Source organism: Triturus cristatus, chromosome 1_2, assembly GCF_964204655.1.
Source record: "Triturus cristatus chromosome 1_2, aTriCri1.1, whole genome shotgun sequence".
NCBI lineage: Eukaryota > Metazoa > Chordata > Amphibia > Caudata > Salamandridae > Triturus > Triturus cristatus.
The window spans coordinates 643322809-643350298 of NC_140580.1; the positions used below are offsets into that span (position 1 = coordinate 643322809).

Consider the following 27490-nt stretch of genomic DNA (forward strand, 5'->3'; position numbering starts at 1 on the left):
GTAAAGGCTGGCTTTTAATAATTGGTCATCAATGAAGTCATGCAATTACAAAGTTATTAGTAGAAAAGCAACCCAAAAAAGACACAGGAGCTTATGTGCGTATGCATTTTTAAAAAGGTTCGTGTTTTGTACATAAATAAAATATCTGGCACCTGGGACAACTCTGAACATCTTGTATCATTTGCACGTGATTAGATTTAGACTTTGCAAGACCTTGGATAGGTACAAAAAGTAACCAAAAATATTAGCTTCATGTGATTTGTTTTTAGAAAACAAACATTAAGTACTAAATCTAGAATTAATTTTGAGAGAAAGTACTTTCAATAACAAAACCTCTGGGCTATAAAAGTGGTTTGTATTAGAATAACATTTGTCAATGGAAGTTAGTTGTCCCTTTAGCAATTCCTACTAGCAAATGTTTAAACAAGGTTTTTTAATACGGGTGTAGTCTAACCTCTGATCTTGGTAGATGCAAAATAATTCAATGTGGACGACACTGGCGGAATACAAAAATACAGCTCAGCTTGGACCTACAGGCGATTTCTCACAAAGTCTAGGTTTGATACATGATAAAGGCAGTCCTAGAAGAGCAGCAACGATCACAAAAATGCTGTTTTTGCAGTTAAAACATACAAACGGAGAAAACTGCTTTATAACCTCTTCCCAGAAGGTCTATGAAGCTTTGTCGCTCCTGCAACATTAAAAAAAAAAAAAACACAGGAAACAAAACAAAAAAAAAACATTACAGTTGTTCCTGAGGTAATTAAACCGAAATGCTATGTATTAATATACATACTTTACGAACAAAGTGCCTTAAGTAATTGGGCTGTGCATAAAGAAGAACAGCTAAGGCAGTTGGCTTTCTTACTCAGCCTTCAGAAATGATATTTAGACATTGGCGCAAAGAGTGCAGCGTCTTAATATCTAATGCAAAACACAAGGTCAGCGCCTTTACATACAAACTTAACCTATGGCACATCCTGCATTATATGGGACTTAGAACCGTCAAAGGATCATGGTAAATAGTGCTGTCATGCAAGAAGAGCACATCATTTACAACGATAGTAGGACAACTCTGCATTAGTAACACTGGCTCTTACATTAAAAGAGCAATAGATGCTAGTGATGATGGGGCAGGACAGAGTCTTTCTCCCTTGGGAGACTTGCATTCCTGTTGTGGTGAGAAGAGCAGTGCGGCATCACCAAAGAATGCTGGGAGAGGAGCAGTGGGGCATAAGCAGGGCAGGCAGATGCAAATTGCATGGACTCACAGGAGTTTTCCCAGGCAATCTCCAATTCCGCAGACCAAAAACTATCCTACTCCTCTTCCAAATCTATTAATGAAGCACACAGTGAAGTAATATCAGATACGCTTATCTGGTCCACTGTCATGATCTTGACCAGACTGTAAATTGGAGTAATGATTAGGCTGTGTTGCATTTCTCTGTTCTTTCTTCTCAAGAACCAGGGTGGGGGGGGCACAGGTGCGAGACCATTAACACCCAACAGCTTTAGGCTCTGCAGAAGTCTGCCCAAAACACATGCATAGCCGGCAACGAAGTGGGCTAGCCAGTCACCGGCTATGCAATCTTTAACCGACACATTGACATTAACTACAATTATGAATGGATAACAGTACCTGGTCGCCTACGACACAATCCCCAGAATGGCTTATACAAGTGTAAATGAGGGAAGGGTTATCTTTAGACCAACAGGATACTAAACCGCAGGAGGGTAGGTTTTAAAATGGTAATCTGCTTTTTAAAAAAATATTTATATTATACTTTGGACGGAAGCTATTTTAGAACTAATATCTGCTATAAAAACCAAGTGAAGAAAAGAAGCAGGGTCTCCGCAGTTACGTGTAAACATAGAGTAACTTTTCTGGTGAATATAGGGAGGAGAGAAGCACTTGGGTGGACAAGGAAAGATCCAGGAAGGAGAGAAAGGTTTCAGGAGTGGAAGACATATCGTGGCCACTCTATGTGAATGTCAGTCCAGCCTCGTTGTACACCTTGAACACTTTTTCAATTGCATTGACGTAGGCAGCTGTTCTCAGGTCCAAACCCAAGTTATACTTCATGGCAGTACGCATAATTTGCTGAAAATAGAGGCATAAATAGAATTGGTGAGCAGGGGTGCATACATTGCCACAATAAACAATGCATCATTATAAAGCAAACACTCAAAGAAAAATATCTATCTAGCCATCAATTTGAATATGCCATTTTTTTCAAAGGCAATTTGTTGAACCAAATTATCAATTTTTACATTTCCAACAAATAGAGTATAGCACATTGCAAACAGACACTAGCACAAGGCGGAAAGTAGAGTTGTGTAACATCTCACACGTAAACAACTTGGTCACAGCCTCAGCTAACATAATATATAAAGGTGATTAAGGTGCTGGGTGCCTGAACCAGTCAACTAAGACCTTTCCTTTTTTTTTCTCCAGCAAATCATGTGAATGTAAAAAAGTAAAATCCAATCTATAACAATTGCAATAAAAAAAACTGTTATTGACAGAGAATGTGATCCTCATGATGAAGGTCAATGAAAAGCTCGCGATTGTTAAAAACAAAATTGTACAGTTCGCTCTCAATCTTCCATCTATTTCCCTAATTTGATCCTCAAACGTACTGCCTTAAGCTTGACTTGAGAACAAGATAGCTCAAAAGGAAACAAAAAATACACTAACATGCAATTGTTTGTTTATTTTTCCGCCAAATTGATGTCACAAGCATTACAGGTACAACGATTCTGAAGAATGTGCGATACACTTGAAGCCATCAAGCCTAATTGCCTTTTCAAAATGTACTAATGCAGGCAGTGCACAAAAAGAGGAAGGAGAAGGTACTTTACACTCTAAATTAAATCAGCACAAATGTTGGTAGTTACGCTCTGGAAGCTTTCCCAGGCATAAAAGAAAATCATTGCACTACAATCTTCTCTACTACATACCCAAGCATTATGGGCGAATTTGAACAGGCCATTAGGATAGCCAGGAAAATATAATTGGATGTTCTACCCCCTTTTTCTTTTGTCCCTTCCAAAATGCTGCTGTGCTTGACTGAGCTGCTAAATTGCTAACCTTGGCACTGGGAAACACGCATTCTAATCATTTTTTGTACTTTATCAACAATCAAGTGCCTGAGCAAATCAGGGTCACTGTGCAATAAACTGCAACTATGTGCAATGTAGCATTACATGCAATGTACTGTTCCATTCACCACCATAAAGCGTTTCGTTTTTCTTTCTCGCTTTCAGACTACTTTGGGTTTTGAGAATCCAAAGGAAGAAACGATAAAAGCACCTGCTTTGACTGTCACAATGAGTCTGCTCTGTTGTCACAGAATATGTTAATCGCACTTTCGGTGTAGATAACCTTTTACGAACAGAAGAATCCGGGATAGCGTTGTGTTCATACCTTACAAAATGTTACATGAAAAAACACTGGGCCCGATAAACAGAACTAACTTAAGACAAAATCCTAAACTTACTACCATTTACTCATTTTGGTATTCACAGACGGCACTTACTCATCAATGAGTAAGTGCCTTCTATGAATACCAAAATGAGTAAGTGCCTTCTGTGAATACCAAAATGAGTAAATGGTAGCAAGTTTAGGATTTTGTCTTAAGTTAGTTCTGGGAATCGGGCCCACTGTCACCCGTCGCTCCCATATACCCGCATTTTCACAGGATTCTACATGTGGTCCTTTTTGTTGTACTTGGTCAGAAATTATGTTTTTAAGTTCGGTGACAGTAACCACTCCTAACAAACACAAGCTAATTAAAACAAAATCTTTAAAAAGGAACTAGTGGTGAACCGGGCTAAAGTGGGACCAATTCAAGCTGAACAAGGACCTATGTACGATCTGAGATAGTCCACGAGCATGCAGAGGTAGAATACACCAAGCAGGTCGTCTGTCAAATTTTGTACCTTGGGACTTGGATTATGAACTGGAAATTAAAATACTTCAGTAGGGCAAGGAGGATCTCTCAAAGTTGAAGCCATTTGTTTTGGTGTCAAAAGTGTCATGTGGGACAAAGCTCCATTTCTTAGCCATCGAAGAAGTTTGGCTACAGGGATATATTTTCTGCCTCACCCAAAGGCTGTATTCTTCTGACTTGGAATCTTACCCAGCTTCAGTTTCAGTGACCAAGAGTCTAGATAGCTTTTACAGAAGGATACTGCAGCAATATATCTTCCAGAGGCAAAGTGGGACAAACTTGGATTTCTGTCCTCCTCCTGTCCCGTCCCCTCTCTCACACCACTCCATCCCACACCGGCCACCTCGTGGATGAGATCCCCCCCCCCCCCCCCCCAAAAAAAAAACAACACCATGTCTCAGTTCTCTGGAGGCTGAAAATATTTAAGTTCCGTTGTCCTCCAACTGCTGGGGAAATTGGAAATGTCCTTCTTGTCACTCCTGGAGCCCCCAGGTCTTCAGAGCAAGCTTCTAATGTAGGCACTAGGTCTTACTCCAGCCAGGACTCCTTCAGGGTCCAGTTCAGGTTAGATAGGCCTTGGAGTCAGAAGTACTACTTTTTTTTTTACCCTGGAGCCGAAAACAGGAAGTCAGGACCTGACCCCTGGAAAGAGATTGAGGCCATGGGTGCAAGAAAGACAGGATTCTTCTTTCTTCTAGCAGGGCCTTCTTTTCGGGGGGAGTCTTCCTTTGTAGAGGAATGTTCTGGGAAGTTGGTGGTGAGGGGTCAATTTTATCGTGTGCACTAGGCATGGAACTGAGGATTTTCTCTACCCAATCCACCCTCCTTTTGTAGCCATTTCTCTTGGCTTTTCTGTAAAAATTACCAAAGCCCTAAACTCAGGGTGGCTGAACTCTCCTGAAGAGCTCAAGGTAGGACCATACCCAATCCCCTATTTAGGTGAGCTCTCCCTACCCTTGGTCCTGGTCAGAACGGTTGTTCTCGAAGTGTGTTTAGGGTCAAAACGTCTAGTGGGGCTCCTGGAGTACAGCTCCACTTGGCATCTCCAAGTCAAGGAGGTACGGTTTTAAGGATGTCTTTTGTTCTCCCAAATGTTCGTCCCCCATCCTAAACGGCTGGTCCTTGCTACATGACACTTTGTTGACAACATCCCTTTCTTCCTGGGTCTAGAGGCCAAGCCACTGTCCTCTGGAAAGCCAGGTCATTATCTTCAGCCAGGAACGAATATTCAGCATCTGGAGTGGATATGAATGGCCAAAGTGGTTCTAAGGCATATGCTGCACAAAGTAGGTTGTCACTTTTCCACTCCTGTTATCAATAAACCGCTTTAAGGCCTTCAATCAAAGAGTGCATTAATTTCAAATATGTAGCCTGTCACCGTTCTATTTTTTTTAATTTTACTACATTAGACACCCTGACTTGAGAGCTTAGAAGACACATTTTGTGTGTGAATTAATAATTCTTATATGACGACACTTACAGGCCAGGTTTTACTGCAGTGCAGCCATGAGCACCAAGGTGCTCATGCTAGCCAATTATTTTTGTATTTATATTTGGGTGGTGTAAATACACACCGCAGGCCACATGTAACATTCAACTCCCATAGCACTAGTGCATTTTTAGCCAAATAAGTCAATCCAATGCATAGAACATGTTTTAGAGGAAAACCCCAGATGCTACACAACTCCTTTGCAGTGGTGTAGAGCACAGAGGTCTGCAGACAGGCAAAGAAAAACTGCAGGAAGGGGAAGGAGTGTCACTATTGTACTCTCCATTTTATTGGTCTTTCACTTTCTCTTACACACAGCATTCTTACCGTTACTCCACCCACTCTATTCTACATTACTTTAACTCCTTTTCCACTTAACGTTTGTAAATTCACAATATGAAGCTGCAACAAACCCGAATCATGCTTATGCAACTGATAAATGAACTAGACTCAAAGAGAACTCCAGTGTAGTAGTAGTTTCAGGGAGAGGGGAACATGTGCCAATTCCATTTTGGGAGATCTCCCACTTGCAGACTGAACGGCATGGATTTAGAAGCATAGATTGCACAGTGCCACATGACCAATCTGTCCACCACAAAATCTCATGAACTAACCCGAGCAACGTCCACATCGTTTAGCCATTTATAACAGATTTAGTTGAGTAACTAAAGGGTAACCAGTTAAATGGTAAAATGCTTACCCTAGCAGACCGCTCCATGGTGTAAGCCAATCCAGAATGAACAATGTCTTTTTCAGATGCACCCTGTAGAGAGGAGAAAAGAAACCTGTGGTAAGTGGCACTGCACCGATTAACAGACTTGTGATTAATCGTGTGAACCCGGATCTGTATGTGCATACACACGGTTCAGAAAAGTTAATGAAAAATAGTCATGTATGACATCGCCCCTGGCTCCTTAGCACCTCCCAAGTGCAACAAACTTACTTAACTGACACATTGGTTCTCAATCACAGACATCTTCACTTCAAACAAACACTTCACAGATGAGGACGGTCTTGTGGGACACTCCAAAGCAGAGCAAAATTCTTTCCAAATAGTTTTTTTAAATGCCTATGCAAAGGCAGCATTTTCTATTACCATTTTAGAAAAATACACATGTAACATCACAAAAATAGAAATGCGTTATAAAGGATGTATAAAGCACGGCTGAATTAGCCAGTCTTTATCTCCACCTTCTGCAACTATAAATCAAGTCATTGAATTTGCCGAGTTAAAGCGCTTATATGCTATTTGGTAAAATGTAACCATCAGAATGTATACATGCGTTTCCCTGATGTAAATACAATTTATAGTCCTTTACCTACAAGAGTTACACATGCTATTTAGTCCTAAACATTTTCGGCTCAATCTGTAGTTTTAAACAAATACATAATTTCCGGTTATAAAAGCCGTCAAAGAAATTCATGCTTTATGGGCATGATCTAAAAACATTACCATCCTTGATATTGCACTGTCCTCTTGGAGCCTGAACCAGTATCGAACGGCCTCTGTCGTTGTTCTTATTTTAGCATTGTTAAACAAGGGGCGTAAATATGTCCTCCGTATGGGCAGCAGCGTAGGGCAGATACATATTAAATGTTCAAGTGTTTCTTCAAAAGGTCCACAAAGCCGACATGCGTGTATACCTTTTAAGTGCCTGGTTCCATTCCCCTTCAAACTCCCCAATTGGTATGTAAAACTGCCTAAATTTTTTAAATGTCCTTTTTATATAACTAGGTAGATTCTAAACAAATTATTTTTGACTCTGTACGGTATGTGTCAATTACTAAATTCATACGTTTATATTTTCCAGCTAGGAAGAGATGTAAATTTCACGGCTTTGTAGTTAATGTATTGCGTATTAGATTTTTCCGCACAGATTCGGCCATTCGCCCCATATCCTGTATATTAGGCAGACCATAAGATCCGGATTCCATCACTATACAGTTCTAAATCCCTGACTTTGTCACTACCCAGCTCTTCAAATGTTAGATGTTTCAATGAGAATGGATCAGCCATGGCACAATCAATAATGTAGTTCATACAACATATCTTATGCAACAGTTCCAGCAATTTTAGACCAAATTCCAATCTTATGATGCAATGCGGGGTTGCCAGTCATAGATGTAGTAAGGTGCGTACAAACTTCATAAAACATTTCTCAAATTCGATAATGACTTTCTTGCTCATTACAGGAGATGCATATAATAAGTACAGAATTAATTTCATTTGTAATACTTTGAGTGATGGGCTAATTGCATTCCACCCGAACATTTTCATGAATCTCGAGATTGATTTAGTAATAGCCGTTGATTTTGCATTTTTCCTGACCGAATGGCTTGACCATGATAACTTATCAAAAATTACTCCAAGGTTCCACTACCTCAAATGAAGTTTCTCCAAGTATCCACTTGTTAGGTTTTATAGACTGTCCAAACAGCCAATATGTCCAAGACGAAAATTGTGACATCAGCCCATGTATTGTAGGTATGAAGTTGGTTCCGTTGGTACTGGAGTCCTTTCGCAGTTAGGGACAAGATTACTATGTCAGCCGCATATGCCAAGTATGGTATTTTTTTAACTCCTAATTTTGGTGCCATACCCATATCAGAACTTAATGCCATATCTGTCATGTAGTTATTATGTAACATCAGCAATGTGAATTACCCATGTGTCAGAGTTAAGGTCATGTGACATCACATCCAAGGAAGATTCAGGGGTCACAGGTCATGTGGTGTCAGTTTGCGTGATACAATTAAGGACAAAAGGGTGTGCAATGTCACTTTCGTTATCCCTGGCATTTTGGTGAATCAATGTGCACTTTCAAAAGTTCAAATTTTAATGGCAGGAGACTAATGTAACTGGTTTTGATTACTTAAGAATTCATAGAACAAACTCAGAAATGGAGTCAAGAGACATTCAAATGTTCTTATATGTGGCTTGACATTCATGTATTCAATCTTCTTCATAACACATTTGGAGATTATTGTACAGAGGCAACATAACGGTCTCCTAGTCATCCATGCAGCAACATGTGGGGTCTGACCACATCATACTTAGTTGGTTAGTGGGAAAAAACAGTGTTATGTAAGTGGTGTACCTCCAAGTATTCCATTAAGAATACTCACAAGATAAGAATATACATGTATTAGCTGATGATTTAGCCTTGGCTCTGGTTTTGTTTTAGATGCAGTCATCTACACCAGAAACCTTTATATGCAACCAAATTATGGACTCAAAACCTCACGTACTAATATTGTGTCACTTTGCAGATGTGATTTTTGCAGTGTGTGCAATGCTGCCCACCATTTTTTGCACTACAATGCGTGTAGCAATCTGTTGAATGGCAAAAATGGCATTCAGTAAGGTTTACAGATTCCCTGCCACATTAATATTAATGAAGAATGGATGCAGTTTGCGATTCCCACCTAGTAGCTGCACATGAAATATCCGAGAGGCGCAGCAGCTCGCCATCGCTGTATTTGCAGAATGCCAAAATAGTAGTCTCCATTGCTTAAAAAAAGCAATGAGGCGCTTTGTACAAAAAAGTAGCAACTTAGGAATGAACATCGAGGGATCATGAAGCTATCCCCTGGACCGCTGTCTACTCTCTAGTGATGCCACCAGAATGACTGCCAGAAGAGAAGCTGGGTGACAGTTTCTACTTCACAATCCTCTCCTCTACATCATGGCTTGACAGCTCTAGTTACAAAACCCCAGATACAGGACACCGTCATTTGAGCAGAGATGGTGGAAGTGGAATGGCGTTTCACATCCCCTCCACCTTCCCAATCACAATGAGTCACAAAATGCAAATTTTAAGTCAGAAAGACCTTTGAATCATGGAACTTCGATACACTGCAGACCTGCATGTTTTGTGGTTGCAAAGATTGTGCTTTTGTGAAAAGGCTTACTATATAATAGCTTTGAAAGATGACCACCTTTCCCAGTCATTGGCCCGCATTGAGCGGACAGCTGTAGCCACTGATGTAGCAAGGAGTGGGAGACGCCTAGATAGCAAAGAAAATCATTTCTAGCCTTCAGGAGTGACAATGGTCTCATAAAATCTCTTACTGGCTTATACTGCACCCAAAAAGAAAAATGTCATAGAACGAGATTAGGCTTGCTTACTTTACCTGGAACCAGATAGAGCAGGGCACTGGCGACATTCCACTTTAAAAGACATTTAAGGCATCACTTCTTGTCCATGCCTAGAATCCTCTTTAGGACGTGTTCCAGCACAACAGCAGTAACCAATTATAGCCACATGAGCTTGAAGCTGGCCGTCTAGCCACAAAATAAGTCTACTTAACTGCACACACAGGTTTCGCCCCCACACCAATTCTATATGGACAATACTCACAGATATACGTGCTTGGAACTCTGCCGTAGGCACTACTGGGATAGTTCCTCCATGTTTCCCGAATTTCCTCTCCAAGCTTTCCTGAACAGACACTGGAGGTGAGGATACAAAATAATAAGTCAACAAGACAAATTTACAAGCCAGCATAATACGGGGGATGGGGAGTCTGACGAGAAGGCGAGCACAGTTGTACTTCAGGTCACAAATGCTGGGTACTTAATCATTGGTGAAGGCAGCCGCGTAGATTTCAACAATTTTAATGACACTGAAACAAGATTTGTGACCATGAAGCAAACTAACATAAGTGAGTAAAAGTTACATTACATAGGAAAATCCACCTGCTAATCAAAATGTACGGAGATGTTAATCTGCATTCACAGACTAGTCAGTATAATTACATCGTATGCCATCCCAAATATCACCAAACTTGCAGAACATGCCTTACAAGCCCTTACCCTATCTAGTACAACATATATTCAGCCTATGCTGAAACTTAAAAAAGTACCGTGCATAACCGGGTTCGCTGGACTTTGTTCACAAGGGAGGAACATAGAAATTACTCCTGGGAGAAACTACTGTCCTACAAAACTACAAAAATGCTGACACCAGTCAGGAAATACGGGGTATATGGTGGAGAGATCAGTTAAAGTATATGTATACAGCATGCGTGTCCCTACAGAGCACTGTCTCTCCACTTTGAGACGTCATTTGAGTTGAAGGGTCCCTCAAATTCAGAAAAATAAATGGAAAAGTGCAGGAGAACTTTAACAACCAAAGGGACGTGATAATTGCATGGCGACGTTATGGTACTACAGCCTTCTTGAACGATTTTCTAAAAAATAAAAACACAAACACAGGAGAGCCACACCATTTTGCAACCCTTACGAGAGTAGAAAGCCGATCAAAACTGGGAGCTTATTGAGCATTTCCACAGTCCTCTCTGGAATTCATTGAAGCACCCAGGACAAAGCCCAGTCTGCCTGGAAAGGTGATTACTTAAGACACCACAGAGTTAAACATAAAAAGAAAATGTGAATTTCTAATTAACCAGATTTTTTTTTTTTTAAACCACAGTAAGGTGTTCATTGAAAAGAAGAAAAAATAATTAAAAAGGAAGAAACCGTTTCCTTTATGGGGATTGTTATTTGTAATCTGTACATGGTGAACTGGTGCCAACCAAGGAGTATCCTGCCACCTAGTGGCAAACTGAAGCTGCTTTTTAGGTCTCGCCTGAGCCAGCACATGCGCTGCTCTGCGAGGCTTCTAGTGAGGACTTCCAGCTAACACATCTTTTCCTCATGTTTTCTTTTTTTTCGGCCACGCATTAGATTGACCATTTGCGTAAGGCTTTCACAAAAGAAAGCATGCAAAAGAAAGCGGGTATGTCCCGCCAGATCTCTAAATGTTCCCTCCCATGGCCTATGGGTCTCGGGAGCTCCCTAGGACTACACTCCTCCCCTCCCACTCCATCAGGCCATGCCCTGCCACAGGACACTTCTGCCGAGGCTGCTGCTCGCTCCCGGTCTTGTTTTTATTTTCATCTGCCCTGGTTTCCCATGCCCTCGGAAGGTGCCTGGTTCTTCTTTCCCTCCCACACTTTCAAGGCGCTTAGTCTCATTAATAAACATGCTGTAATCAGCATGGAAATAAACTGGAAGGTGACAAGTAATCGAAAACAGAATTCAGGACCTGTGAAACAACCCGTACCTGTCAGCTTACCACAATTACACATTTACGCACCTATCTTTCCCTCGGGTCTTCAACACACTTCCAGGAACCACACCCCAGGACAAGATAAAAGCAACTCACTAGTCGCTCGCACCCGGCACCAAAACTCTACCATTTATTGATTCACAAAACGTAATACAGCACTCTTCCAGTTATGCACTCCTCCCAGCGTACTACCAGCCGATAATGAGCTCGGGAACCCACAATTGGGTATAAGCGCTATGTAAATGCGATAATGCAATCCTATACATGCATGCTGCCCGTGTAACTGGTACATTAACTGTCTACTTACAGGGTCAGTCACGTGATGAAAAATGTACATTATTATGCAGAAAGCAATAATGACATTTCATTTACTCAGAATAAAAAAAATACAATTCGAAAAATCCTATTCGAATAGTTCTTGACTAGGGAATTTTTCCTTTTTAAAGTGATCAGGTAAAGTGTTGCTAATATTTCCTCCCTCTTAAAAAGCCAACAAACAATGTTATTTCACACATGAATAAATAATTTCCAAAGACTAGTGCTGCCCAATACAAATGTGGGTAAACGCATTTCAGAAAAAAAAATATATTGGTTTTAAGTGCAGCGTCTGTCCATGTCTGCAGTTTATCTACGCCAGAGAGCATTCATTTGTTTCTCTGGCGCCAGCTGGTGGTAGGAACAAGACCTGCGGCCAGTTCAACTTAGAACAAGCATTTGCAATGCAATAGGTCTCGCAATTACGCGAGTTGAGCTATTGGCATTGTAAAGGACGATGCTTTTATCGGTTTCTATGTAAAACATAAATAAAAGGCATAGTGAATGCCAATAGCTCAAACTCGCATAAATGCGAGACCTATTGCATTGCAAATGCTTGCTTGTTGATATAGGTATAAATAACTACGTGCAGTGATCAGCGAAGATTATGCACACGAGGAGGCGTATATGCTCACAACACGTTCACTGCATTGGTGCTAGTTCCCTCTTAATCACAGAAGCCCATCGCTGTGATGGTTTGGCCCAACGCAGACCTCCGACAAAAGCATGACTGCAGAACACCACCACCAGCATTAACTTAGTTTGAGTGAAACACGCTTAAGCGATCAATGTAATGAAAGCTGCATGGAACAACAACGGGAGATCAGAGCATTCCCACATAAAAAAAAAAAGAAAATAGGAGAAATCATGAAATCATCTCATGTAATAGCACAGGGCAAATCTCAAGGTTAAAGAAATGCTCTTCATACTCTCGGTAATGCAGGCAGTCTAATAGTGCGGCATTCGACGTCCAAAAGATAGACAAAAGTTCACCAATTAAAGCACGAATGCCTCAAGTAACTGTTTTGATAAAATGGTAAATAATGTCCTTCAAACCTTTTCAAGAAAAAAATTAAAAGAAGTGACTTGACTGCGCTCGGGAATTTCGGCAGCTTAATGGTCCACACAAAAGATCACAAGGAGAGACCACCCAAACGGGAAACGTACTACTCCTTAACTAAACTATTACTCACAAAACGTACGTCCAACAGAGAACTGTCACAGGGGAATCCTACAACTAATATCAAACAGAGAATTAGATGTGATATCGAAAATAGGAATGTTCTTTTCTTAAGGAACCCTACGAGGCACCCTCGCCTACAGACCCCCTGGACCTCGAACCGCGCTCACCACTACCATCGCAGACCTCATCGCACCCCACGCCATTGCCTCCTTGGACTACATACTCATCGGAGACCTCCACCGCGACAACCTCAGCGACCCCAACTCCACCACCCTCCTGGACAACCACGCCAACCTCAGAGTGAAACAAACTCATCACCACCCCCACCCACAAGGCAGGAAACACCCTCGACCCCATCTTCCCAGGAGGCAACAACATCCACACCACTCAACCACACTGGACGGACTACCACTGCATACACTTAAACGTCGACAAACCCACCTCCCCCAAACCTGCACCCCACCTCCCGCAAAGGAACTGGAGCAAGGTCACCGAGGAGCACCTCAACTCCACCCTCAACCGCGATGCTCCCTCCACCGATGCCAACCGCGCAGCCAAGGAACTTCACAGATGGATCACCAACGGCGCAGACTAGCTCGCACCCCTCCGCAACTCTGACAGACCTTGTCCCAGAAAGGCCACCTGGTTCACCGCCGACCTCTAAGAATCCAGACGCACCTGCAGAAGTCTTGAGAAGAACTGTAGAAACAGCAAATCCTCGGAAGACCGCACTACAAATAAGAATGCCAGGACAGAATACCACCAACTCATCATATCCACCAAAAGGACCTACATCCAGAACAAGATCCTCGCCAACTCCAGCAACTCAAAGGAACTCTTCAGCATCATCAAGGAATTCACCCCCCCGAAAAACCACGGACATCACCCCCCTCCCAGGACCTCTGCAGCAAGCTTGGCTCCTACTTCCATCTGAAAATCAAGTCCCTCTATGACACCTTCAACAAAGTTACACCCGACTCCAAAACCATTTCCTCCTCCAGCAACGCCACCCAGCCCACCATCTCCTCCTGGACCGCATCACCACTCAAGACACTGCATCCACCATTAAAGGCATTCCCTCAGAAGCACCCACAGACCCCTGTCCCCGCACATCTTCCACAGAGCCGCTATCGCACCAGAACTACGACACCATCAACGACACCTTCGAAACTGGCACATACCCTGACTGGAAACGCGCAAAAGTCAAGCCCCTACTTAAGAAGCCCTCTGCAGATCCAACGGACCTCAAGAACTACCGACCCTTCTCCCTCCTCCACTTCGCAGCAAAAGTCACAGAGAAGACTGTCAATGTCCAACTAACAAAATTAATCAAAGAGAACTCCATACTCAACCCTTCCCAATCTGGATTCCGCAGCAACGACAGCACCGAGACCGCTCTACTCGCCGCCACAAACGACATCCGCATTCTCCTCGACCAAGGTCACACTGTGGCCCTGATCCTACTCGACCTCTCTGCAGCCCTCAACACAGTCTCCCACCGCCAGACTCCACGTCGCCGGCATACAGGGAACTGCCCTCGACTGGATCCGCTCCTTCCTCACCGGCAGAACCCAAAGATTCAGACTTGCACCCTTCCTCTCCGAACTCACAAAGATCAACTGCAGAGTATCCCAAGGATCGTCACTCAGCCCTACGCTCTTCAACATCTACATGCCCCCCCCCCCCCCTCGCCACCATCGTCAGACAGCACGGACTCAACGTAGTATCCTACGCCGACGACACCCAGCCGATCCTCTTCCTCACCAAGAACCCCATCACCACCAGACTCATCTTCCACAAAGGAATGAAGGACGTTGCATCCTGGATGAGCAGCAGCTGCCTGAAGCTCAACTCGGAGAAGACCAATATCCTCATCCTCGGATCCTCCCCCTCTGCATGGGACAACACCTGGTGGGCCACCACCCTCTGCAGCCCCCCCACACACACACACCAAAGGACCATGCCTGGAACATCTGCATCATACTCGACTCCTCCCTCTCCATGACCTGACCAATCAACTTCGTCGCCTCCACCTGTTTCAACACCCACTGCATCCTTCGGAAGATCTTCAAATGGATCCCCCCGAATCAAGAAAAATGTCACCCACGCACTCATAACCAGCAGACTGGACTACGGAAACGAGCTTTACGCCGAGATCAACAAATCTCTGCTCCACAAACTCCAGACCATACAGAACACCGCAGCCAGACTCGTCCTCGGCATCCCTCGACAGGAACACATCACCCCAACACCTGCGAAACCTCCCCTGGCTCCCGATCTCATCTGGTCTAAAGCTTGCAAACATCTCTCGTCAGCCAAGGGACAGCCCGCATTATACTCGGCCGATTCACAGTCCGAGCTCTCCTTTCTACGGGGTCCTGGCGAAAGGAGAGCTCGGACAGTGAATCGGCAGAGTATTATGTGGGCTGTACCTTGGCTGAAGAGAGGTATTTGGAAGCTTTTGACCAGATGAGACAATGTATATCATACTAGATTTATATATACGGGTTAACAATTACTGACGGCCAGTTTAAATGTTTGTTCTTGTCTGCTAACAATTCACATGGTTATCACGCAGAGTGACTAATTTGTTATCTGGTCTTGATGAATGCCAATGAACCCGGTTTGGGGCCGATAGAGGGCAGAAACATGTTGACCCTTAGCAGGGGTATATTTTGTTAACCCCTAGTCCTCTTAGTTTTTAATCCTGCCCCAGGACACCGTCCAATAAAGCCATTTGGTTTCCTGGAGAAGGTTTTAACATTATTCACCGACAAGATATTTTTGTTTCAATTTGCACTCTTGCCCCTCACTCGCTAAGATGTCTGGTCCCCTCTAGTTAAAACACCTCAGCTCCTCTTAGAAAAGTTATTTCGGAGAGTTGAAGCCCACACCTGGGACCTTGCGGCCAAGAGTGAGGAGGGAACCCCATGATGGAGCAGGTCACCTTCAGGTGAGTGAGGGTTCTCGTCCTTAAGAAAAGATCTTTCCTATTTTCGATACCACATCCAATTCACTGTTTGATAATAGTTACAGGATTCTTCCTGTGACAATTCTTTGTTGTGCATACTTTTTGTGAGTAATAATTTTGGCAGCTTAGTCACTGATATAAATCCGCCACCAAGTCTAAACCACTACAATATTACCCTTGAGATAAACTGAAGACTCGAAACACCTTTCCCGCACAGGAGATTGGATTTAATTCCCTAACGTGGTAAGTGCAATGCTTGCTTCATCTTTCCATAACGGAGGACGATCAAATGAAGGCTTCAAAATGTCTCATCTGTCAAGAAACGAGTTTCTCAACCTGCAGGGTGTAGAATGAGTCCCTGCTCCGAGGCATAACTGAACCACAGCTCTTAATTGAATGTTTCAGATTTTCGAACAGGAGCTATTTTTTTCTTCACAGGATTACCATGTGACAGAGTAAGCTTGGTATTCGAGGACATGCAACATGAAGCCTGCTAGACTACTTACTGAGCAAGTGGTAGTTTGAATCCCTTTCGTATTTGAAAGTCAGACGTCCATAGCTGACATGGTTCAAGTTTTTCAACCACTCAAAGTAAGACACGGTTACACCACCAGCATTCAAGTAAAGATCCTAAGAGATGGAAAAAGGAGAAGCAGGCATTATTGTGTAAGCAGTCATTATGCCTATATTATTGTACAATATTAACAGTTGCCTTCCATTATAAGCAGACCAAAGTACAGACTTGTACTGGCAATACCTGAAGCAAAATGGTTAACTCCCATTGCAAACCGACACCTCTACAACTTTGTTTTTTTTGTTTGAATTTTTTTATTAGGGTTTTGCATACAATATTCCATAATATACATCAAATATTTCACCGATGAACCACCCTTTGTATCATTGGAAAGTATCGTTCCTGTTTACAAAGGGCAATTGCACTAGTTGTCCAGTCCCCGGAACCCCTTGACATAGCTGAGATCGTAAATCTACTACTGGTTTGTTCCAGTGGACTGTAGTGTGTTCTGTTGCAACTGTACCGATGTGTCACATGTTAGATGGGGTTAGCACGTTCTCCCCGCTCCTGTCTGTGTACCGCTCCCTCTATAATGTACGTGATCATCTATTCCGTTTAGCGAATATATCGGCTTTAGAACTGCCGATGGAAATTTAACTATGAACTGTGGGAAGGAGAGGAAAAAAGGAAAAGGGGTGAATGAAGAAGGGGGGGGGGGGGTACATATATGGTGGGCAAGGATAATCGGTCGCGGCGGGTGGTGTGCTGACTGATTGTATGTCCATCGGATGCGTCCTGGGGTGATCTTGGGGGGAATTGAGCTGTCGTAGGGGCGAGCAATAAACTCGGGGGGCCTCGTCTAGCTCTCCTTATTCGTCCTTCTACTTGCCTATTGTACCGCTATCATTGGGTCCTGTGCGGTGGGGGATAGGGAGGGGGTGTGGGGTGGGGGCTGCGTCATTTCCTGCGTTTCCCCATCTGCCCGTTCCTGCTTGAAGTGAATTAGGAGCTGTGCCCATTCCATGGATATTGGATGTTTACGTGTGCCCTTTACCTCTTCTTCTCGTAGTGTCTCTTCCTCTGCTGCCCCCCACTTGAGTAGTGCCCCCGCCCAAGCTGCCTCCGAGGGCCCAGTAGGGGCCCTCCAATGCATAGCTATATTCCTCTTTGCTAAGAGAATGGCGAGGGATGCAAATTTCCATTGTAATTTTGCAGTTTTCTTTTTCTGGGAGATCCCCAGAGCGCACGCCTCCCACGTGGAAATGTTCGGGAGATTGACCGCTGTTCGGAGTGCATGGTGTACCCTGTCCCAATACCGTTGTATGGAGGGGCAGGCCCAAAACATGTGTTTAAAGTCTGCTTCTGGTGCCGGACAGCGGGGGCACGTGAATTGCGTATCGGGGTAAAACCGGTGAAGCTTGTCCGGTGTAAGATACGCTCGATGCAGGATATTGAACTGTATGTTTTTGAATCGCACGTTCCTAGATACCTTTTTGGGAAATTCCAGAGCTTGGCGCCATTCCGTGTCATGGAATGCGCGGCCCGCGTCGTCCTCCCACGCCCTGCGGAGCCCATCCAGGGAGACATCTGTCAATTCCTGAATCGCTTTGTAGTGCCACGTGATTAGGTGTCTACCTGTCCCCATGCGCAGTATCGTGTGTAACACTGGATGTTGCGGGGGTTTCCAGTCCCGAAGGTTCCAGTGTTGGCTACCACTGTCTAAGATTTGTCTGTGCCGTAGAAACTGTCCGCGCGGGAGGTCATACCACTCGACCATCTGGGCATAGGTCTTCAGTTGTCCTTCGTGAAACAACGCCTCCATCTCCGTTACGTCGTGATCGGTCCATACCCGGAGGGCTCCCGCGGTGTAGTACCCGCTCTTCCGAGGGAATCCCACCAGGGGGAGCAAAGGAGAGTATAATGGTCGTCCCCTCGACATACGGTGTATCCGCATCATACATCTGCGGGCTACAGAAACCTGTAGCGGGTGCGTGCGTGTCGGTCTAGTACCAGGCAATAGCATTCGTCTGATAGCGGGGAGGGGTATCCTGCCACCCTCCGTTATCGTCTCTCCCACGTGCCTCTCTGCCGTCCAGTGGGACAGCCACTGGAGCTGTGCCGCAAGGAAATATGATTCGAAGGATGGAGCTCCCAGACCTCCGCCCGTCGTAGGCAGATATAACGTGTGCAGCGCCACTCTATGGCGTCCGCCGCCCCAAATCAGTGCTGTTAGCAACGCGTCTAGCTCCCGAAAAAAGGAGCGCGGCGGGATTATCAGGAGATTTGCGAAGTAATATAGCATTCTCGGTACCATGATCATTTTTGCTATGGCTACACTCCCAATGGGTGCCAATGGCAGCGTCTTCCAGAAGCCTACCGCCGGTCGTAAACTCGCTAACGCTCTGCAATGATTGCCCTCGAAGAGGTCCTTGGGGGAGTGGTAAAGCCGCACTCCCAGATATCTGGGGGCCGTCGCGTCCCATGTCAGCGTCTGGGCGTCCATTGTGATTTCCAAGGGCGCCATTTGGGCGCCTAGAGGGAAGATCGATGATTTCCCCCAGTTTACTTTAAGTCCCGAGGCCTCCCCGAACTCCTGTAACGTTGTCCATATTGGGGTGAGATCGTCCGCGATGTCACGAACGTATATCAGGAGGTCTTCCGCGTATAATGACACGCAATGGGTTGAATCCGCTATGGGAATCCCCCATGCCTCCCCCTCCCGTCGCAATCTTATGGCCAGGGGTTCCATCGCTAGAGCGAAAAGGAGAGGGCAAAGGGGGCACCCCTGCCTGGTCTCTCGTGTCACCGGGAATGGGGCAGATATGAGTTTGCCGACACGCATCCTGGAGGTGAGGCCTCTATATAGGAGCTGGGTATACGCCATGAGCGTGGGACCGACGCCTATGCACTGGAGGACCGTGAACAGATAGGGCCACAATAGGGTGTCTAACGCCTTCTCCAGATCTAGAATCAGGCATGCTGCTCGTGGGAATCAATCTTTTGCCTGGTCTTGGATATGAAATAATCTACATAAATTATGTGAGGTATTGCGCCGAGGAACAAACCCACACTGGTCAGGGTGCACTAATGCCGGAAGAATTTGACTGTATCGATCTGCTAAGATTTTCCCCAGAATCTTGCAGTCTGTATTTAAGAGCGTTAACGGCCTGTAGGAAGCAGGGAGTGTGGGATCTCTGTGTGGCTTCAGGAAGGTCACTAGGATCGATGTTCGCAGTGATTCCGGGAGTATCTTTCTGGCTAATGCCTCCTCGTAAATGGAAGCCAGTCGGGGCGCCAGCTGGGCCACGAATGTGCTATAGTACTCAAGTGGAAAGCCGTCCGTACCCGGTGCCTTCTTGCGTGCCAAAGACCTGATCGCTTGCGTTACGTCTGCGGGTGTGACCTTCTTATCCAATTCCTTCCTGCCTGCGGGGGGGATCCTGGGCATGGGCGATGGGCCTAGGAATCGGGCAATTTCTCTCGGCATATCAGTCTGTGGGGCCCGGTATATTTCCGCGTAGTATTCGTGAAATATGTGCAATATGTCGATTTGGGAGTGTTTGGGCTGTCCGTCTGGGTCTATAAGTTCTGTGATGAGGTGTGGCGTTGTGTCCTGCTTGACTAACCAGGCCAGAAGTGACCCCGTTCTATTGCCCTCCCGGTGTGTTTTAGCCGCATAAGCGCGAAAGTTGTATTTGCGCAGGTCCCGCATCTTTTCTGCGTGGGTGGATTTTGCTATGGACAGTTGTGCCAGTGTGGCTTTCCCCTGGTCTGTACTTTTCGATAATTCCTCCAATTTAGTCTCTGCATTTTGTAAGGCACTTTCCAGCACTCTCCTCACCCCCACCACCTGTTGGATGCAATGTCCCCTGGCGCTAACTTTAAACGCATCCCACTCTATAGATCTGGAGGATGCCGTGCCATTGTTCCGTAGAAAGTGTTCCCGCATATATTGCCCATGGGTTTGGCAGAATGCCGGGTCAATGAGGCATTCTTGGGGTAGCTTCCATGTTGGGATTGGGGGATGAGGCTGTCGCCATCTGAGGACCACTGTGTGTGCGCGTCGTGATCCGATACTATCCTGCCCAGATAGTCTGTGACTTGTACTTTGGGCAGAAGTATCGCGGAACACAGGAACCTGTCGAGCCCGATTTTCAGATTGTGTGGGAGGGAGTGAAAGGAGTAAAGGTTTGTTGTTGGGTTCCGCGCCCTCCGGGCAAACGTCAGTGCCCACCTATCTACCCATCTACGGAAGTGTGCAGCTTGTTTGTATGCCGGTGAGTGTACCTGTGGGGGATGTGATCTGTCTAGGTGTGGGTCTAGTGTGCAATTGTAGTCCCCCCCAGGAGCCATGGGGTCGACGTATGGTGTGTCAGTGCGCTCGTGAGTCTGTCCCAATATTGTTCTTGCTCTACGTTGGGGGCGTATATACTTCCTATGAGCAGCTGTTGCCCCTCTAACAGCCCTGTCAGCATTGCATATCGTCCTTCTTTGTCTAGGAGTCTTGTTTGCTCTTTGAAATGTACCCCCGGTCTAATCCACACTAGCGCACCTCTGGCGAATGCGGAATACGTCGTGGCGCAGATAATACCCCGCCACTTTTTATGCAGCCGGTCTACATCCCCCGCTGTCAGGTGTCTCTTGTAAGACGGCTACTTGGGCCTGCTGTCTCTTAATATATGCGTAGATAGAGTACCTCTTGTGGGCTGTGTGCATTCCCCTAACGTTCAACGTGATGAATTTTATGTCTGTATTAGGGATTCTGCAGGACATGTGGTGTGAGGTTAGGTTCGTGTGTTCGTGATGTACATCATCTCTCGTGTCTGTTGTGCCCATCTTGCCACCCGCCACTCACCGTCGACCAGTAGTCTGTATTGTCCATTTCCGCTTTCTTGCCCTTTTGTGGATACTTGGGGGATAAACGAAAGGGGAGGGGGGGGGGGGTAAACTGCAACAGTGGGGAACAGTCCCGATTCAAAGGGCTTATCGCACAAGGCGATATGCCCAAACTGGTTTTCATGCGTAAACTTTAGTTCGTAACTGAGGGGGTAGCGGCGTCGTTTCTTCCCGGCTCTCGCCATTGTGGCCGCCCGTTTATTGCTAATATCGAGGATGTGCCTGCCCGCACCATGTCTGCTTTTAGTAATCCGTATCCGGTTGGAAAATTGATCCCTGCTACTATGGTTGCGGCTCATCCGGATGGTTTCGATCTCGTGTCTTCGAACTCAGACGCCATTCTGTTAGTGCTCATCTCGGGCTGAGGTCGTATAATTTCCCCCGTGTGTCCCGGATAATTGTCGTTCCTTTATATCAGTGTGTCTGCTGTCTGGGGGGTCACCACCGGGGGTGTCACCGAGCCCTCTCGAGACATTGATGTAGCACTGCCCTCGTCTTCCGAGCTGAACAGGTGTGGGCCTCTCTCTATGTCCGACCCCCTCTCCGTTGGACTCAATGTGGCCGGCGCTTGTAGTGCTTTCCTGCGTTCTGTGATGATTTGCGCAAGGTCTGGTGAGCTGGCAGTGGCTGCGCTGGACCGCGCACTGAGCTGCGGGAGGGTGACCTTTCGGTATCGACGTCCTGAGCGTCCGGGTGGTTTAATCGCGTGCTGCTTGGTACCGTCTCTAGGGCGCCGCGCGTGCTGCTCCACCCAGGTTTCCGGTTCCCTGGGGTCCGTAAAAAAAGTGCGTCGTACCAGCATATATGATTTTGAGTCTGGCCGGAAAGAGGAGGGCATATTGTATGTTCTTTAGGCGCATGGAACGCTTCACTGCGAGAAAGGTGGCTCGTTGTTGGACCGCACGTGAGTAGTCCGGGAACAGCATGACCTGTTTGTCTTCTACTTGTAGTCTCCCATGCTGCCTGGCTGCCGACACCTCGACAACTTTATGCTCACTTTTCTGGGCAACAGACCACAGTCATGGCTGATCTAGAGGCCTTGGAAATTGTGACTGGAGGACTTTATCAACCTTATTCAAATCACCAGCTAATTAAATAATATCGCTACTTAAATAATCATTGGCTTATCTTTATTTCCAATTTTGAAAGCCCAAGTCCTACAAGTGCACAATTCAGCCACTGATGAAGTAGAAATATGACGCAGTTTTACTAATTAGATCCACATCACTCAGGGCGAGGTTGAGATCCGAGGATAGTTGATCCTGGTTCGGTTTACACAACTACAGTGAATTATCGGCATTCATGAATCTAAAAGCAGGGCAGCACACATCAAATGACCATGTGAGACAACAGTGCTTGTAGGGTACTCTCAATTTGCCAAGGTTTCTGAGAAGTCGATTGTATGCATGATGTAGGTTAAAAGTACTGAAGTAGATGCAATTATTCCAGTGTGGGACCACCGGCATTCTTAAATAAATGTAATTAAACTCCAAAGCCATTGGTGGAATCAATCCACCGTCCATCAGATTTCTAGTGACTTAGGTTCATTACATTAAATTGTGCCAGGGGTGCCCGTGCGGTAATGCTTCTACTTCCACCCACCCATAAAAAATACTAACTTGTTAAATCTAATTTCTATGTCAGGACCGGCAGCTAAGAGTATGCTTAACTATTGATTCACTCAGCAGATTTAATCGCAACATATCGTATTCAACAGACTACATATCCTATTATTCTTTGCAACAATTTAACATGACACCCATAGTGCGAGTCCTACCTATCCAACATCAAGGAAAAGTACTTCCCCCCCCCCCCCCCTTTCTTCGCTTCTCAGAAGCCAGATAAGCTTTTCTTTAATCTTGGATATGGATTAAATGATAACCTGCTATTGAATGCCTTATTGTGTCTCTAAACTGATCAGCCGTTATTTCAGGCGTGTGGTTCTCTGTAGCACACCGGTACTCTCAGTGCAGTGACTGTAGCTTTCCCCTAGAGGGCGCGTACGGGGGACTCCAGCGCCAGGCCGGGGTCTTCCTCGTCCTTCAAAATGTCGACGCACCTCACTGTCTAAGCGAGACAAGTGACCTGCGGAGTAGGTGCGGCGCGCGGCCTCTTTAAGCCCGCGGCTTCATTCTCAGCATTCCATTGTGCGTCTCGTGACCATGAGACGGGCAGTGAATTTCTGACCCCAGTAGGGGGTGTGTAGGGCGCACGTCTCTCGAAGAAGCACCCCTTACCCCCTTCCTCTGGCATCCCGCGTATTCCTCTGTGCACTCTAGGCTTTTCGTGATGTTTCTCCAGACACGTAGTGAAGGTCAAACGGCTCTATGAAAATAAGACTTGTCCAGCTCTGCATTTCACACATTCTGTGCATAGTTCTAGGCCTCTGATAAGTGGTTTCACCTGCAGAGATTTCCCTTTGAGGCCCATGTTAAATAGAGGGCCGTTACAGAGATTTTTTTTCCTACAGGCAGCCAACAAGCATTAGCCAATTCAAATTTGCCGCGGCCGGTTAGAGAGTGTTTATATAGTTTCTCACTTTTCCAGCTGAGGTATTCAAGGCACTACGATATGATTAGCGCAGTATATCTAATGATAGTTTGACTAGTTATGGTGTATTAAACGGTTCGAAATCCCCGATTATGTTTAGTACGACAAAAAGGGCCGAGAAACCGAACCGCCTCCATCTTGGATTGCGGCTCTCTCTCACTTGGGAGTCACGTGGTCTTTTCCGCACACCCTCTGCTTCCCCCTTTCCTTGCATTTAATTAGGAGACAGGCTGAGTTGCTGAGAAGCAAGGTCACATCTACTAAAAGGGAGTATCAGGCAAATTCCTCTAGACCTGGGACGAGAAGGGAGTCACCCTTTCGACCTTCTCTGTAAAGATAGTAACCCTTTGTATGTGTAACCAAAACTAGAAATAGGCATGAGCTCATTAGGGGCGCCAGGACTAACTGGTACTTTTCCACATATAAGGTTTTGTATGCTGTACTGATAATGTATAAAAGTGTGTTACTGTCAAGGAGCCAGCAGTCTTCCTCGGCGCACCTGATGGGTGAGGATCGACGAGGCTCCTCTATATAGAGTTCTGTGGTGGCTAATAAACGTTTGAACCTTCCACGTTGCCAACTGCTCCTTTTTGCATAATATTGCGGGCCAGTGGTAAGTGTGGCCCTTGGAATAATTATTTGGACACAACAGTTGGCGACCACGAAGGGACCCTGTGAAAGGGTCTTCCCCCCCCCCCCCCCCCCCCGTATTCGGGTGGTGGGATTGGGGGCGTCCTGACAGGTTGGCGGGAGAGGAGCCTGAGGATTTCTCCCACCCTGCACGACTTTTCGGTACGTCCCCTGCTGCTAGTTACCCTTCGCCGGGGTCCTACGGGCTTAACCCAGAAACTGGACTGATTTGGTCGGGAGGAGTTGGCAGCGGAGAATGAACATTTGTATCTGGGTGCACCCGGTGAGTATTGATTTGATTTGACGCACGCGTTATAAACGGTGCATTATTGGTTAAGGCACGCGTTGAAGACGGTGTGCTATTTGATTGATTTGAGAGCATTCGTTGAGAACGATGCATTTTTGATTTTAAACACGGATTGTATTTGTTTGAAGCTCGCGCTGGACAGCGGTGCATTGATTTGAAGGCACGCACCGGAGGGTGGTGTCTTGCTTGATCGGGTTAGCATTACCGTGGTTTGACTCGAAGTACGTACAGGTTGCATTCGATTTGAGTAAAAACGGCGCGCCGAAGGATTATAAAACGGATTGCACGTGGAAGGACCCGCGACCTAGACTGGGTAGCCACAGGGCATACTCCTGACGGGGCAAGTCCTCGTTGGGGGCTGGTCTTAGTGGTGAGCCAGGAGGGTGGCCGGAATCCCGCGTGCAGTTTGGTGTTTGGACTGTGAACCAGAGTCGACGGGCTTGGTTCTCTGATACTGATTGTATGTTGTGTATGATTCGTGTTGATTGTTGTTTGTGTATACATGTCTGAAAACTAACAAAAATGTCTTGTTTTAGTAAATTGAATTGTTTTGGCTGCTGCTGTCGAACAAGTGACTCCAGACTAGCTGAGAGCCAACCTGCCCCGCCGGAGGGCAGTCCTAGCCATTTTATGTATGTCAAACATGGGATCTCTCCGTTGTTGTTCTGCACTCTGTGGCATAAGTATACCAAGGGCAATGAGGAGTTACGCTGGCCCAAAACGGGTTCGTTTGATGAGAAGAAAATTGCGTTCCTACAGGAACAGCTGTTTTCTAGGCGAAGTAGGCAGGCCATGTTTGACGCTCTAATTGCATGGCAAAAGGAGGCCAAACAACGGCGAATAAGGGAAGAGAAAGTAGCCAGAGCCAAGGCAGGACAGAATGTTACTCAGAAAGCTATGGCCTATGACCGAGAAAGAGTAGAAAAGGGATTGGATTGCATGAATCGCGAATTTCGATTAAAGGTTGATAAGAGCTATGTGACCCGCCCGAATGCAGAAGATGAAATAGAGGATTTATTGGACACCAGGCCACCACCCCCTTATGTACCGCAGAGGATATATCCGGAGGTATCAGGGGCCTCGGCCCCGGCCCCAAATATGTCCCTGGGGGCCTCGGCTTCGGCTTCCCCGGCCACTACTACCCCTCCCTCTCTGCCGAACCTCTCCCGGTTACCGACATCTGTGTCTGAAGTTATGGCCATGCTGCCTAATTTATTGACGGCAGCTGCAGCCGGGACCCCTCAGCTGTTGCCGGGGTCAATGCCTTCCCCTTCTGTTCTGCCCTCCTCCTCCGCCAGTACCACGCCGGTAACAGCTGTGACTACTCCAATACGTCCGGCCAGTCTAACCGAGGGTAGGAAGTTGTTCACTCGTTCGGCCTTGGGAACGGAAGAAAGGGAAACTATTGCTACACAAGCATCCCAGTGGATGCGACATCCCATTTATACGCTTGCTGATATTTGGAGTACCATGAGAGACTATGAACCGGTGATGCAACAGCATGCCCTGGAGCATATGGCCAACCGTCTTATTTCTGTGTGGGAACAGGTACACCAGGAAGGGAAGGCTCCGGCTATATTATATGATATTCTTGATCAGGTCCATAAATCTCAGTTGACACCGGAGGAGGTGTATGGGAAGGTGCAGACTTTGGTCTCTTATAGAACTCGTTTGCAGTCTGCCACTCCCGCCGGATTCTCCCAGTTCCCTATGCGAGAAGTGCACCCTATCTTCCATCCAGAAGTTGCCGCAGTAGTGGATGCCCACGGTGTCGTTACCCGCCCGGGAATAGACGCCCGGTTCCAGGAACAATGGGTCTATACCCCCTGGAAGCGGAGTGAGGTACTATCCCTAAAAAGCCAGTTGCCAGATCCTAGAAAAACCCCACCGCATATTACAAGGAACTGACCGAGGCCGCCTCGTCAGCAGTAATGACGTTGGCAGATATTGAATTATTCTTTGCCTTATTAGTACCGGTGGACATTTGGCGCCAGGTACATGACCAGGACCATGTTACGGAATTTGGTGGGACATGGGATCAACTGAGAAACTGGGATAGAGATCGTAAACCAGGGAACAAGCCCCGACCTGAGATACTGACTTTGCCTGAGAGAATAATAACTTATATGCATTCGCTGATCCCACCCAGGAAAGTAGATTGGGACAAGCTGACGGCCTGTAAGCAAAAGAAGGACGAGAGTGTCTCTGATTTTTTCACGAGGTTTGAGGGAGTGTTCATTGACTTCAGCGGACAGGACTTGGCAACGGAGGGGGGTGTACGTTTATTTGTTAATAGATTTGTAACCAATTTGCTACCTGAGGTATCGGCCCGGTTACAGGCAGCTGAAAGTACCTGGACGACCACCACGCCCTCCACGATACTAAGCATGGCTCAGTATTATGAGCATCGGGAGAACGAGAGCAAGGATAAGACAGAAAGAAAATCGAAAGAGTTGAAAACACGAGTGTTACTGCAGCAAGTGGAGAGGGGTAGAGGAAGAGGACGAGGGTTGCAGAATTTTGCTCCAAGAGGGGCGGGACCGACGCAAACAGCTGGGCGAACAGATCTGGGCATAAATCAATGTGCTTTTTGTAAAGAGGAGGGGCA

The 27490-nt window shown here is 46.0% G+C and overlaps 1 protein-coding gene across 1 annotated transcript in view; it reads right to left on the bottom strand.

The window, feature by feature from the left end:
* GLUD1 (glutamate dehydrogenase 1) overlaps positions 1-27490 on the bottom strand; it is a 140832-nt gene continuing 113342 nt past the window's right edge. Inside the window, exons 10-13 of the mRNA XM_085607853.1 lie at positions 16492-16615; positions 9804-9895; positions 6143-6205; positions 1-2101 (exon numbers count right to left, since the gene is read on the bottom strand). Of these exons, the coding sequence (XP_085463979.1) occupies positions 1982-2101; positions 6143-6205; positions 9804-9895; positions 16492-16615 (399 nt within the window). The 3' untranslated portion in view covers positions 1-1981. The remainder of the gene's footprint in view (positions 2102-6142; positions 6206-9803; positions 9896-16491; positions 16616-27490) is intronic.